Source organism: Lissotriton vulgaris, chromosome 2_1 (assembly GCF_964263255.1).
Source record: "Lissotriton vulgaris chromosome 2_1, aLisVul1.2, whole genome shotgun sequence".
Classification (NCBI taxonomy): Eukaryota; Metazoa; Chordata; class Amphibia; order Caudata; family Salamandridae; genus Lissotriton; species Lissotriton vulgaris.
The window spans coordinates 835276340-835292486 of record NC_141687.1 but is presented as its reverse complement, the minus strand read 5'-3'; the positions used below and the strand labels follow the sequence as shown (position 1 = coordinate 835292486).

The window sequence follows — 16147 nt, the reverse complement described above, 5'->3', positions numbered from 1 at the left end:
CAATGCCCCCATTGATTTTGCGGTCTCTGTGTCCTTTTTCATTTTATCCAAAATGGTGTCGACAGCAGGAACAAATAGAAAATCCTGATTGACAGGCTGGTTAAGAATGGTGGACTGCACCTCATTTTTAAAACCAGAAATACGCAGCCATGCATGTCTGCGTAGTAGGACGCTAGTGTTGATTGACCTAGCTGCCGTGTCTGCTGCGTCAAGCACGTATTTGATGGAGGCGTTATGAATTTTTCCTCTTGTATAAGATCCTGGGCTTGTGCTTTGAAAGGCTCAGGTAGGTGTTGCATTAGGCTTTCTGGCTGATCGTAATGCGCCCTGTCGTAACGAGCCAGAAGGGCTTGTGTTTTAGCAATCCTCCATGAGTTGGAGGCTTGTGCTGTTACCCTTTTGCCTGATGCCTCTAGTATTTTTGACTCCTTGTCGGGGGGAGGTGCTTCCCCAGTCGTTTAGGAGTTGGCTCTTTTCCGTGCGTTGGCCACTACCAGGAAGTCTAGTGGTAACTGCCCTCTGATGTAAGTAGGGTCTGTAGGAGCTGCCCTATACTTTTTTCTATTCTGGGGTTGATTACCCATGCCCTGGCTGTATCCTTAAATACGTCCGGTGCATGTTTCAGAGCTCCCTTTAACATGGGAAGTGTTTTGACACATTTTTCTGATGTAGGGAAGGTGTCAAACAAGAAGTCTTCCTCAACAGGGTCGTTATGCACATCTACGTTGTGGAATTGTGCTGCCCTGTCTATAAGTTGATTAAAGACTACGGTGTCATCAGTAGGTGACGGCTTAGTAGGATAAGAGGGTATATCAGGGATGGGATGGGTGTTGTAAGGGTCTGTTGGCTCCTCCCATGGTTCCTCTTGTGGTTCAGGATCTTGTGGGAAGTCATATTGAGGCTGTTACCTTCATTGTCCCCGTGGTGAGAAGGAGAATAAGGAGAGTAGGGAATAAAAGGTGTAGTAGGCATGATAGGCTGGAAAGGAATGAAGGGTCTAGAGGGAGAAGTCCCAAAGTCCTTTTTCTTTAATGGAATAGGGGACTGAGGTTCAAAGTCCAAAGGCCTCTTTTTTCAATGCAGGATGGTAACTTTACCAGTCTCTGGATTAATGTATATCTTTGCCTGGTCGTCAGAGTGATCTGGGTGGAAGAGTTCTTCCTCTACAGTCCTGGGTTGAGAGTTAGACTTTGGGTTTTCGACGACTTTTGGCTTAGTAACGGATTTTTTCGGCTAAGGGCCTTTTTTTGGGTCTACCGGAACTTTCGGTTCGACGCGTTTCTTGTGCTCCGTAGGTTTCTTTGGAGGAGTGTCCTTTTCAGAGTCGATGTTCTTTTTCAGATCGACTGGTGACTTTGGCTTTTTTGGATGAGTGTCCTTTTCCGAGTCGATAGTATTTTTTGGATCGACTGGTGTTTTTGGAGCCAGTGTCTTCGGGTCGACAGGTTTTTCCGGCCTCGGCGCGGGTTTCGGTGCGGCACCCTTTGCCGGGTCGATGGATTTTAGAACAGTAGGCTTGTTCGGGTCAGCTACCTTTTTTGGTTTTGCGCCCTTTGGTTGTGTGTTCGGTTCGACAACCTCTCTTGGGTCGACAATTTTTGGCTGGGCGGCCTTCTTGGGGTCGACAGTCTTTTTTGGCTCGACGCTCTTTGGCTGTACGGCCTTTTTCGGATCGACGCTCTTCGGGTCGACAACCTTCCTTATCTCTGGAACCTTCTTTGGGACGATTGTACTGGGCCCTGGGGTCTCAGAAGGTTTCGGTTTCGATTTTGGAGCCGAGCCGGATGGCGGGGCTCGCAAAACTTTTCTGATCTTGGCTAAGGCCTTTTGGCGATGCTTTGACCGGAGCCTTTGGTAACGGGGTAGTTGGTGTCGAGGGTAGGGTACTCACGATTTGCCCCTGTGGGATGTCGTCATCCGAGTCAGAGTAGTCATCGACGGTGATGATTTCTAGGTTAGAGTCTAGAGCTTCCTGTAGATACTGGTCATCATCGAAGATGTTGTCCGGGTCCGGTGCCTGTCGCTGCATTTCTTGCCTAGCGGCCCGTCGGTTTCGAATAGTTTTCTTCGATCGAAACTGGGCGCAGGCTAGACAGGTTTCTTCCTTATGGTCTGGGAAAAAGGCACTTGTTGCATACAGTATGTGGGAACTTGGAGTGGCATTGTGGGCACCTTTTAAACTGGCTTCTTTCCATCGACGGTCGACTCACGTGGCGTCGAAAAGGCCCAACGGCCCGCGTCGACGAACGATTCGAGATGGAAGGCTGGATCGAGTAGAGAGGTACCGAGCGAGAACAATACCGTCGAATCGAAGGCCTATTGGCCTTTAGAAAAGTTTTGCTTTTGATTCCAAAGTTGGAGTATAGGAGTTAGCATCCGAACCCAATGGCGGAAAAAAACAATCTGAGGATGGAGAAGATGCCCATGCGCACTGTAGTCCTATCTCGTGATACTTCGAAGACTCTTCCAAGACAACAAAATGCAATCATCTGGACCCAACACTAGGCGGCGATCTATGCACAAGATATGAATTCAGCAGCCCACGTGCCTCGAACTGTTCTCTTCCACTACTAAAGCTTGTGCTCTAATGTGGGCTCCAACATGAGACCATCCCAAGCCTCAGTCACCTGCGACCATTGATTTGCCTTTTATTGGAATGTGAGGAACATGTGGAGTCGTGCATTTAGAACCACAGCAAAGCACAAATCCTTCCCTGCAACGTCATCTTCCTCAGTGTTAGAAGATGCAATGTCAGATAAAGAGAAATCAACTTCTAAAATGGCAAAACTCTCTCCACTGTTTTAAATTCCTTTGCTTAGGCTCCATCCAGTAAAGCTTCCAGGAAATGTTGGGTTGCTGTGGTTGTGAGAGCTTTCAACACAGACTATGAACCCTAATGTATTAAACAAATAGATCGTTCCTTCAGAGTGGTCTTGACATTTCTGGTGCACTTCATTCTTTTATACCACCTAATTGTTTAACTGTGGGTAAATACAAACATTGAAGCAGGGCAAGGGTGAGGGTGATCACTGTGTCACTTGTAGGCAAAAGCACTTCTCCCTTGAAGGCCAGCCTCTTGACCTCGAATAGCCACTAAATGTGCCTCTCAATTTTGTTGATACATCTGAGCTGCTGTTGTACAGCTTGTTGATATAGTTGATGAAAATGAACACGGCTGTCTTGGACCATATATATAATGTAATGTAGGCATACTTGTATAGTGCACTGTCACCCCAAGGGTATCCAGGCACTTAATATGCAATCTTTGAAAACCATGTCTTATACCAAGAGACCCTGCAGAGACTATGAAAGAATGGGAATCCTTATGTAATCTATTAATTTTCTATGGATGTCCCATGGAGTCAAAAAAAGGCAATGATTTCTGTACAAATATTCCAAAATCATGCCCGACAAGACCAGCAGTTCTATCCAGCATAATGAACCACAATGCAGCTCGCTAGCAATTGAGGGTCTGCTTTTTACTCTCACTCGGTTTTCGGAGGCATGTCATATATCTCACATATGCAAAGTAACCAAGCATGGAGGTTAAGAGGAGTCTGGTCTACAAATAGCACAATATATTTAAAGGATCCCAGTTTGTGGGCAGCGAAGGAACATTAGGAGAGAAGGGTTCATTAACATTGGCTGTCAAAAGCAATTCTATTTTTTTGTTAATCTAGGGACTCCCAGCAGTTTGGGTATAAGTAGAGAGAAGCTCAGGTGTCAGTTCCTGTAAAGCAACGACATACCACAATCAGAAATCCCAATGTACCCCAGGCTTCATCATACAAGGAAACAGCACTGGCTTGGGTATGATGGTTCCAATTATCTCACAACCAGTCCACACAGTTGCTAGCTTGCTTCGGGTAGACAGGATACCATTTTCCCAGTCCTGGACTTTCCTTCAGCAGATCGTGATTCTGATGCCAGTTCATAAAATCTGCTCAACTAAAACACTGACTGTGCGCCCAGAAAGTACAGATTTGAAATTTGAAAGCTGATGACTGGGTAGATGGTGTCCTACTGACAGTGTTCAGGTAAGTAAAGCTGCACAAGCCTGGTCACATTATTAGGCTGAGGTGTAGCAGCTCTTAGTTGAGGTGCGCGGCGCTGCACTCATAATGTGCGGTCCCAAAAGGGCGGCCACAAACCAAACAGCCGTGTAGCCGTGAATTTTGTACTTGGCCCACTACGCATCAACCACCGCATCCTGTTTCTGGAACCTAATCCAGCGCGGCGTCTTCCGGTCTCGTCAATCATCAGATGGACGCATTAACTCAATCAAAGTGCAATAGGGAAGTCTCCAGCAGTGTGCATAAGATGGCGCTGGCCCAGTCGTATCCGACAGCAGAGCTTCCAGTGTAGCGATACAACAGTTTTCCTCCTCCAGCAGCTGGTCCTTGAGGGAAAATCCACCCATCCACTCACCAGATTACATTTAGAGTACCCATTTACTATTTGAGGCCATTCATGCTGCATGCTGACCTGGTCCCCATTGCTGCCTGACCCTATGATGGTGACCGCTACCACACCAACGCCAATTAAGTCAGCACGGTGACAGCGCCCAGCTCACAGTGCACACCGTCCTGCAAGGGAGATTCTCCCATGCTTACCTCGCCCCCTTATTTATTGTTTCTGTTTATCCACGGTCAATTAAACGACAGAGAGCATCAATCCCCAGACACACAGTGGTCCCCAGACCCACAGTGGTCGTGCTTCTAAGGCAGTCAGTGGGGGAGCTGAGGGTGGACACAGCGATCCCAACAGGAGTTTTGATGACCTGCTAGCGCCTAGACTGGTCCCCTGTGAAAGCAATGCTGGTGCTTATGAAATGAGAATCGCCGAGCCTGACTCTAAAATGGTGCCCGCCAAGACAATGCCTCCAATGAGGGAGGATGTCCCTTAAGACGAGGGGGTCCTGATGTTTAATCTGGTGAAAGGCATAGCAGAGTTAAAGAAACACATATCTGGTGGCAAGCCCAGCTGCAGAATCACGGGATCAACCGACTTAACTTGCCTGACTTTAGGATGGCAGTCAAGCTCCATATCCTATCCCACAATCCTCGTCATCTACATTCTCCCATTTCCAGACTCGAGACCTTTGGACACTTCATGATCTTAATTCTATACCGACCGAGCCCGAGCATCATGGCCGATTCCCGGTGGAGCTGCATCGACAGCTATAGGGGAGATTGGTTTCGGCTCACTGCTAGAGCCATCACCTACCCAGCTGGACTTCGGACATAGGTCTCTTCATTTTCTCCGCCGCTGTTCTCCTCCCTATGGACTTCAGCTCTCTCCGACACTACTTTCTATGTAACTATGACGTTGCCCCCTGGAGTGAATCTTCAACTGTTTGGACTTACCGCGGAGCCGGCTTAACCTTTGGCTGATACATGGTGGGGCTATCATACATAGCTATAGGATTCAACACTTCGGCCGGCACCTATCCAGCCAGACATCGGGCCTCGTCTCCCTGCTATGTTCCCTTCACTCCCCCGCATCAAGGGGCATGATCACCATGAGGCTCCTTTTCCCCCCTCTGCCTCTACTGTCCCTGTTCTTCACCCCATGCCCTTTCTTCTGCCTCCTGATATTTTCCCAGACACATTACTAGGTTTAACAAGATTTAATTGCGAAATACTGCCAGCACGCAAATGCCAGTGTCAGACCAACAAAGAGAAAGCAAAAAAATCTCTTTTTGAGTTATTCATTTTCTTAAGTGTCTTTAAGATGCCACAAACAGCCTTAAAGTGCCCCTATAAGGCTACATTACCAGGTCCAGGGATTACAAACCGTAATTAAAATCAATAATACCACACAGTAGAGCTCAGTGGAACAAATTAATGTTTATTATTAGCATAAACCAATGCCACATTATCAGAAGCAGAGGTAAGGAGCAAAATACCTCACACTTTTTGCTACAGTAAAGCGAGGCCCCATTGCCAGGCAATAGGATACCACTAAAAGTAACCCTTGCCACAGGAATAAGAAGCCCTTCTCGTCTAGCCTCTGTCAACCATGACCTTTTTTACTCCCCACCTCGGATTCTTTTTAGACCCATACAAAAATATTGTATGCCTTTTAAAAAAATTTGAGAGGAGACAGACCAGTCTTATAACTAAGTAACTGAATGTCTAAGTACAGAACTTCCTAGGCGAGTAACAAGTATGTAATATTACCTACCTTCCTTTAATTAATTCACACTCATGGGTAAATTTCATGCCATGAAAACATCTGTAGAAGGTTACCGTAGTTTCAAGAACTGGTTTCCCCAAAATATTCTTGAGCATAGCTTGACCAAATGAAGATTTTAGTTCTAGAGTGCACATGTTCACATTGCCCAAACCATTTATGCTTATTTTATTAACCCTAATCATTTGGTATCTGATATTTTAGCATTCGAGTTACAAATTATACTTTGCAGCAGACACTTGAACCCCTTGAGTTATCTTATATTTTAACATTCATTGTAGTCTGTGGCCTGATGAAACCAATCATAGGAAGAACTGAAAAACAATAATGGATTGACTGCCTAACTTTAAACAGACAAAGAATTATCGGGACATAAGTCTCCAGTTACTGAAGTATCAAAACATGACTATACTAATTTCTATTCGGCTGCAGGCTTAGGAGTTGTGATCAGACCCAATCATGTCTACATGTGCACTATACCCCACCGATCAGGTTCAGATCATGCAACGTCTGAATGTATAATAACTGCTCCTCCAAAAGACCCTTTATTAGCAGTCAATAAGATGGGAGCCCCTTCTCTTAAACCATACAGCAACCAGACATATTGAACAGTTTCTACTGTGTTCTTTTTATATGATCTGGCCTTTTGCTCAGGGACCTGTAGTATCAGAATAATCAACTGTTCCTTCTCTTGGACCTCCAGTAGGGTGATGTGTGATATACTCTTGTTTCAGTTGGAGGGGAGGGATTTCACACAAGAATCTGGAGCCTATCACATGCATTAGCAATAATTTGTATTTGACACAAGTCAATACACAAGACTCACCAACCAACTGCTTCCCAACTTATTAAACTTCACAACCAGTAGAGAATAAGGCACATTTCTTAACAGAAGTCTACAGAATAATACACATTTGATAAAGGATAAATACTCCTCTGAATAATTAACTTGACTGTGAAGTTATTAGGTCTTTTCCTATTGGAAATGACTATCACAAATAAACTGAGATGCTCATTTTAGATTGTGCTAGTATAAGGATGTGTGATGAAGCCTCATCCCACCTTTTACGCCTTGAATTAACAGTATATGCAACAAGGGTTTTGTCCAACAGATTCTGAATTAACATGTCGGGTGGATGGGTATCGTCCGCTAAACCCTTCAGCACGTTATTTGGAATCCTTTTTCAAGAACCGAACTGGCTTGATAGAGGTGATCCTTCCATCACACATAGCATCATTAAGACATCCAAGAAACAATCATTCAATCAGGATACATAGTATTCTGACATGTGACCGGTGTCCTTCAAAATAACAACACAGTATCAGGACATTTGTATGTGGGTGGGGTGGGGAGGGCGGGGGAGAATGTGTTCTCCTATCTCAACCTGCATTACCAGAGTGCATGATTGCCCTTCTTCTCCTATTTCATATATCTAGGTATCCAAAATATTGTAATATACTGACAAGGTACTTACCTCATTCTGAGCTCATGCAGACTCACATTGTCTTGTTCGTGCCAAGGCCCTTTGTCAAAATTCAGATATTCAATGTCTTCAAGGACCTGAAAGAGATGGGAATAATAGAAAATATACGTCTCAATTTTGCAAGAATAAAGGTGTTTCGATACTATTACTTGTTCCATAACTGAATACCCATTGTAAATGTATATGCTTTGGATAGCGCTTCATCTGGTAATTCAATCGGTTTTGAAAAACAATTCTTGGCCACCATCTGAGGAACTGCAGATGACACGACCCTAGAGATCTCGACAGGCAACCACATAATCCTATTAGATTTGACATAATTTCCAGAATAACTATTTGAGCAGTCACATGAATAACAGAATTTATTTTCTATATCTTTGTTCACAGGGAAGTTCAAGTTTGATGTGAAGCTATACTTAATATCCAATTCCAGTGTTAGAAATAAGTGGCATTCTTGTTAAGCATTCATCTTTTACATATCACAGGTTTGTTTCTAACAGCATAGAGTAAAAGAATGAGGAGGTTGGATAATGGTATACACTGGCTTACAAAGTTTGAACTGATCGGGCATCGTATTGACCCTCTAGCTATATTTTCCTTTGGGTCCTGTTCATGTTGTATACTGGACTCAACGCAGTTTCCTGGGCAAGATAGTTAGTGGATATTTTAAACTACTTTGTTTTTTTCCACACTGTTTTTCTTTGGCCATTTCTCGTGTTGCACTTTCAATTCCGGGTAATGTTTATAAATACTAATGAGAATGGAATGGAAGGCTGGCAACTATTCTTAAGTGTCGCATAGGTGCCCACATTCCTGCTCAGTATTGACTTTGTGCAACACACACGATTTCCCCTACCCACAAAAGAAAGAGGAACACCCTCTAGAGTATGATAGCAAAAGAGGAGTTATTCAAGGCACTCCACTTCTCCCCAAATCTAGTTAGACAGGAAATGGAACCAAATACATGGAAGCAGCAGAAACCCAGAAGATCAGCGTTGGGTTGCAGTAGAACAGAGATGGTGTATAATCCCTTTGGCGGATAACCTATAACTGCTTGTCAACAAAAAACAAAAAAACTCACATTTAAGGCAATATATTCAGTCTAAATTAATGGAGCTTAACATTGACAAATAGACAAATACCGGCTGAAATTGTCAAAAAACCACGCACAAAAACAAATATTTCATGCAAATAATTTACTATCAAAACTCCCAAAACAACTGTGATAATTATGCCCACTTATTGAAGAATCCAATAGAAAAGATTAACCGTTCTTTGCACTCACATCTGTTAATTAGGTGACTTTAATATCGATTAAGAAATGTTCACCTGGTCCACCGAATTAAAAGAAGTCAGGCAAACTTGTCATTACAAATCTGCGCCCATCTTTCCATTTTGCAGATCAAATCCCCATTCCCATTATCAAAGAAATCAGTGCCTACTTCATCTCATATTGGACGAACCTAATGAACAAATCACTGTCAAAGTGATTGTCCAAAGATGTCTACAAACAAATTAAATCAGTTCCCTCTTGAAAAAGCCAGCACTGACCCCTGAAGATTTCAACAATTAGTCCCCAGTTTTGAACCTTCCCTTACTGGCCAAGGTCTTGGAGGGAGCTCAGGAAAGGAGTAAAGGTTTTTATAGTTTGGTTAACTCCCAGAAACAGTGTTAGGACTGCTTCTGGCCAAGTGGCACTTAATTAGATTAATAGAAGATATGGCCAAAAATCTGATGTTTTTGTTACCTTTTTCTCTTGTTGCGGAGCAGTTACATTAGCCACCAAAGGATGTACGTGGCATTTCCTTTCTACTGCAGTGAGAGGCAGAGTTTATGTATTGGGAGATCTGTGAAAAAGGCCAACTAACTCACGTAATGTCAGAAAACAAGCTCAGATTTCAATCTGGTTTCAGATGAGCTGTAGTAATGAAACTGAAATGCTTCAGTTGACTTATGACAAATTCCTTGTATATGCCTGCCCATCCTCCTTGATCTGTCAGTGGCTTTGGGCATCATCAATTATCCCATACTTTCAAATGTTCTAGAGGAGAGGATGAGTATTGATAGGAAGGTATACTTCTAATTCTCTTATTACCCTATCAATTACTGCCAATCTAACCCAATCTCAAATTCCTGTTCCAACCTCACTCCACTCTTGAAAGTGGTACGTCCAAGGCTCAATACTCTTGTCAACACTCTTCAATCTATTTTTGGCACCAGCTAAAAACAAATCCAACATACCTTGTCACTTCTATGCAGACAACATGCAGTTATAACAAAGTTATCTCCCCAAGAAACATCCCATTTCTTACTCTCATCATAAAATAGATTCAGTCCTGAATGAACCATCACCACCTCTTGCTGAATGAATCAAAAAACAGAATTCTTACCAATTATCCTACCAACTGTCCCATACCAATGCAATCCTATATAAAGACAAGTCTATAAAAATGGAAAACGGAAGTCTAAATTTCACCTGGCCCCTAGTTACATATCACGAATGCTGGGCCTCATACGGATTACTGTTTTGATCTTTAGGCACTAGTAAAAGAATCTATTGAGGGCAAACTCTGCTGCTGTACTGTCAAACTACAAGTAGACATTGATTTAGTTAATCTGAACTGCGTTTGGATTAAACGTCTGGTTTATAAGATCCCCGAAAGTCTTAAATATGATACTACAGCTTCATACAGAAAACTGGCTCCAGACAGACTGTAATGAAAATGGTGTATTATCTGCAAAAATTCAGGTAGAGAATGGCTTTAGGTAGGGTCGATTCTGTGCTCCCTTCTTTTTAGTCTTTCTCATTAAAGATAGGAAATGCCCATTTACTTTGATTTTAATGGATTATACTCCTGTCAGCTTGCAGAGGAAAATTAATGCACCAACTGAGAGATTTGTTGGAAGGAGGTGAGCTTAAGCTATTTCAATAAGCTAAGTAATAGGACATGACAATGGAACAAATAATCACATACACCAAGATAAAACATGCCTTACAAGCCACTGATTTGCATCAGTCTGAAACATGGGCCCAGGAGGAATTTCTGTAACATAGAAAATCTTCAACATCAATGCACCTGATGGGCTGAAGAAACTGAGAATGAGGTGGCAACAGGAGGTGGGGAAAATGGTAGATACATACTAAGAGGCAGCTTTGATGCATCCGAGAGAAGTTGCGATTAAAAGCAGACTTCGGCTGATACAATTTAAAATTCTTCAGAAGGTATCCTACACCATATCTATACTTTGTATGATGAGTAGGGCCTCTTTGCTGGCCCGTAAGTAGTGTGATAGGGAAGAGGGCACATTTATACATCTAATCTGGTCCTGCAGTGTAATTTAGAAATATTAGCATACTATACTCCGCAAACTAAGCAGAATCCTCAACTTTGAGATGCTCATGCACCCACAATTCGTCATTCTGAGGATTCCTACTGACATGGATTGACATTCTATTAAAAGGTCACAAAAGTGGCAAAACAATATTTGGCAAGGTCCTAGGGTGCTTCAGGAGTCCCACTGAACACTGACAGACAAGAAGGATGGATATGTACATGGGGCGGAGAAGTGGTCTATGAGGTGAGTGCGTTTCCCAAACATTATTTCAAAATATGGGGATGTTGGAAAGAATACTATGGCTTTTAGGATGTCCCTACTGCTGTGACGTCAGAAGCTGTGGGAATACTCCTGCTTAGCTCGAGGTGGGAGGGTGGAGGTGGTAACTGTTCCTACAGGGAGAGCAACAAGTCTTTCATGGAACCATAATGTATCAAAATGACAGTGCCATAGAACACAGTAACTCTGTATTACTAGTGAAGGTAATGATGTTGCCTTGGTTGCTTAGCCCTGTTGATACGGATTATGTATGCTTCTTCTGACTGAAAACTAAAATAAAATATATTTAGAAACAATCAATGTTAACAAGACTAAAACTCTGATTTTCTCTAGAAGGCCACAAATGTTTACCTGCTTTCTCCAGAATGTCCCAGCGAGCAAGAAAATATGTACAAATTCCTGTGTCTTCAGTTTTGTCAAACATTTGTTAGTTCTAAAATCCTTGCTTCTAGCTCTGAAATGCTCTTTAGAAAGAGTCAACTTTAGATACAGTGGTTATTCCACTGAACCCCCAAGAAAAGTTGATCTCGGGTAATTAGTTCCTCTGGCTCTCTATAAAGCAGGATTTTTACTATTGGATCCAAGGGTTAAAAGAAAGTGGTTTTAAATGACTGCTCACAATCCCATCTACCGCTATGATCCACGCTTTAAGAATGGAATTGGCTTTACCAGCTTGTACGGTCTTGGGGAAACAGAAAAAAATAATCCCACTTCATTGTGCTTTTTTCCATTCATTAAATTGTTTCTCATACCTAGACAAGCTCTAATTCAGATTTTAAGTTCAGTATTTTAGATTAGGAGAATTCTACGTAAGACTCCAAAGTCTTGGAGAAGTGTGGCTCAATGGTTAGAGCGGCAGACCCTGATGCAGAGGTCTAGCCCGGGACCAGGGTTCAATTCCCCGCCTCGGCGGGTCTTGGGCTCAAAAATTCCACGGACCTGATAATTCTCGCCTCGGTGCCTATTCCAATCATGGAGTCCCACTCTGTAACTCTGAGCAATAGCTTGCTTAATCTCCGCAACAGCCCCCACAACGCTAAGGATGCCTGGCCTCCACCTTGGGGGTGCCCAGGAGTGGACGCCTCACAGGGAAAGCCAGGATGGGTTCCACAGCGGTATTCGTACAACCGCTTAGAGACCCTTGCGGGTGAGTAGTGCGCTATACAAGTATCAATTTACATTTACAAAGTCAAGGGTACAATAAATATAGAGGACTCTGATGTCATTAAGAGCAAAGATTGAAATAAATCTGTCTTCCAAATTATCAGTTAAAAATATTCATCATTGGATGGGTACCAAGGGCACTTCCCGTATCTATTTGGTTTTCCTAATAAATGTATAATAAAACAAACTTTTAAGGGTGTCAAAGCTAAAATCGCTGCAAAATACAACAGTTGGAACTGATAAATTCAGTAACCACTTGCTCACTGCAGCCTGTTTTATTATCTATTGTATTGTGCATACAAACTATTGATTTTTTTTTTACTTATGCTCGGTGTATTCACCATGTGTGCACTGGACTTTATTGCATTTCTGAACCCTCAAAATCTTAATAAAAGCTTTACATTTATTGAATAGTCTCAATGATGTCTATTTATTTTAAAATGCACTATTGCCATAAATATGTTGCTGGTGAACCATATTTTTCTGGAAAACTACCTGAACAGCCATGCCCCAATTAAGGCATGAATGTGCAAGGCCTTCAATACCATGGCACTCTAAAGTACTTCATGACAATATAAATGATCCATTCGCAGACAGTAAAATAAATGAAAGAAAAACAGAGCGCTCGATAAACTTAAGTCCCTCCTTGGAACATGCAGACAGCTTATTACATCAAAGTAAAATAATATATCAAGGTCATCAATGAAGGCACCACCAAAAGCAGGACATGTTACAAGACAATCAAACACAGAATCAACCCCCTGTCAGACCCACCTACTCCTCACTCCACAGAAGAATACAATGCCATTGACCTTTTTCTTCAGTGGAAAAACATGGGTGATCCAACGGCACATCAACAACACCAAGCCTGCTTCATCTCTTATGCCTTCTTCGCCCCTTAGAATTCTGCAATGGTCAGTCTTCAACCCCCCATCTCTCAGACATCTCATCGACATACTCCACTCCCTCAATGCCCTTAGTCAAAGTTCTCTCTGGGGGCACTATCACCCAAATTTACCATTGTCAACATCTCTCTTGCTCAAAGAATCTTCCCACAAGCTCTTAAGATAGCCCAGATCTTGCCGCACCTAAAGAAACCTACATTAGACACTAATGACCTAATCAAATACTGGCCCATCACTCACTTACCTTTCATCTGCATGATTGTTAAAAAGAAAATGCAGTCTATGTTCAACTCCAAAACCACATCAATGCTAACCATCTCTGAACCACAAGCCTGGCTTCATATGATTTTGCAGCAGGGATACACAACCTTACACTTGGTACATAATGCTCTTCTGACTACAGACAATTAACCTTGCCTCCTGATGTTGCTGGAATGCAAATGCTACTTACCAGTATGCATCGGTTCTTGGCATGTAGGGCTGCTGACATTCATATCTGTGCATAGATCGCCGCCTAGTGTTGGGTCCGGATGATTGCACATTGTTGTCCTGGAAGAGTCTTCGAAGTATCACGAGATAGGTGGCTCCTCCCCTGGACTACAGTGCGCATGGGCATCGCCTCCATCCCCAGATTGTTTTTAGCCATTGTGGCCGAGATGGAGTGAACTATGTGAGTGATGACCATGCTATGAGCATATACCTGAATTCTGCAGCTGCTACAGGCGCCGGGGAGGAGGGCGGGCGATATGAATGTCAGCAGCCCTACATGCCAAGAACAGATGCATACTGGTAAGTAGCATTTGCAGTTCGAGGCATGTGGGCTGCTGAATTCATATCTGTGCATAGAATACATAGCAGTCCCCCTCTTATCGGCGGCTGCCCGTGCCAGCTGCAGCAGTTTGGAAAAGTGTCTTGAGAACAGCCTGACCCACAGCTGCTTGCTGTTTAGAGTGCACGTCTACACAGTAATGTTTAGTAAAAGTATGTGTGGTAGACCATGTGGCTGCTCTACATATATCCTCTAAGGGAATGTTCCCAAGGAAAGCCATAGAGGCCCCCAACTTTCTGGTGGAGTGGGCTCTTGGTGGAATTGTAAGAGTGCGTTTAGCCTTAGCGTAACAGATCTGTATACATTTCACAATCCACCTAGCAATACCAGCCTTGGAAATAGCGTTACCCTTGTGGTGTGATGCAAAGGCAACGAAAAGCTGCTTAGTCTTTCTGAAATCCTTGGTCCTGTCAATGTAATACATTAGGGTCCTTTTAACATCAAGGGTGTCGAGCATCCGCTCCGCCAGCGACTCAGGATTTTGAAAGAACACCGGCAACTCGATTGTTTGGTTCATGTGGAATTGAGACACAACCTTGGGTAGAAATTTTGGGTTAGTGCGGAGCACCACCCTGTTAGCATGGACTTGGAAAAAAGGCTCTTGGATGGTGAGGGCCTGCAACACGCTAAACCTCCGTAGCGATGTAATTGCTACTAAGAAAGCCACTTTCCAAGTCAGAAACTGAAGCTCACAAGAGTGCAGTGGCTCGAAAGGAGGACCCATCAGCCTTGTAAGAACCACATTGAGGTTCCCTTCTGGAGCTGGTGGTGTCCGTGGTGGAATGACTCTTTTAAGTCCTTCCAGAAATGCCTTGATAGCAGGCACCTTGAAAAGTGAAAGGTGTTGCCTATTCTGGAGGTATGCGGCCATTGCAGACAGGTGAATGCGGATGGAAGTATACGCCAGATTGCATTGGTACAGATGGAACAGGTAACAAATGATGTTCTGAATGGAAGCATCCAGCGGGTTAATGTCGTGGTTCGCACAATAAATGACAAACCGCTTCCATTTAGCCGCATAACATGCTCTAGTAGTGGGCTTTCTTGCCTCCCGAATGATGTTCATGCAATCCGGGGGAAGATTGAGGTAGCCAAACTCTAGGACTTCAGGAGCCAGATCGCCAGGTTGAGCTGTTGCGGATCTGGGTGCTGAATGTCGCCATGGCTCTGCGTCAGAAGGCTGGGCGTGAGATGAAGCCTTTGATGCGGTACCACGGAAAGTTCCAGAAACGTGGTGTACCATGGTTGGCGAGCCCACGTTGGAGCAACCAGGATGAGAGTCATCGAGTGCTGCCTGAGCTTGCGCGCCACCAGCGGTATCAGAGGTGCTGGGGGAAAAGCGTACGCAAATCTGCCTGACCAGTTCATCCATATCGCATTGCCCTGCGATTGCGGGTGTGGGAACCTGGCGGCGAAGCTTTGGCATTTTGCGTTCTCCTTTGTGGCGAACAGGTCTATCTCTGGATGACCCCACCTTAGGAAGTACGGTTGGAGTACTGATGGATGTATCTCCCACTCGTGCATTTGGTGGCTGTGCCTGCTGAGCAGGTCCGCCATCTGATTGTCCTTGCCTGGGAGATGTTCTGCCATTAGGAAAATGTTCCTTTGAATGGCCCACTTCCACATGCTCTGAGCCAGATGAGACAGCTGCGGAGAGTGTGTGCCCCCCTGTTTCTGAATGTAGTACATGGCCGTCATGTTGTCCGTCCGGATCAACACGACCTTGTTGCACAGATGTACTTTGAATGCCTTTAAGGCCATGAAGATTGCCATCAGTTCCAATACATTGATGTGCATCTTCCTTTGCTGTAGTGTCCATAGTCCCTGCACTGTGTAGTGGAGTGGAGTACATGCGCTCCCCATCCCTGGAGAGAAGCGTCAGTCGTCAGGATAATCTGTGGCACAGGCTCTTGGAACGGTCGGCCCTTGCAAAGGTTTTGTGGATTCCACCAATG

The 16147-nt window shown here is 43.9% G+C and overlaps 1 protein-coding gene across 1 annotated transcript in view; it reads right to left on the bottom strand.

Annotated features, from left to right (window-relative positions):
* NDUFA10 (NADH:ubiquinone oxidoreductase subunit A10) overlaps positions 1 to 16147 on the bottom strand; it is a 200055-nt gene that overhangs the window by 42777 nt on the left and 141131 nt on the right. Inside the window, exon 8 of the mRNA XM_086956253.1 lies at positions 7671 to 7756. Coding sequence (XP_086812379.1) covers positions 7671 to 7756 — 86 coding nt within the window. The remainder of the gene's footprint in view (positions 1 to 7670; positions 7757 to 16147) is intronic.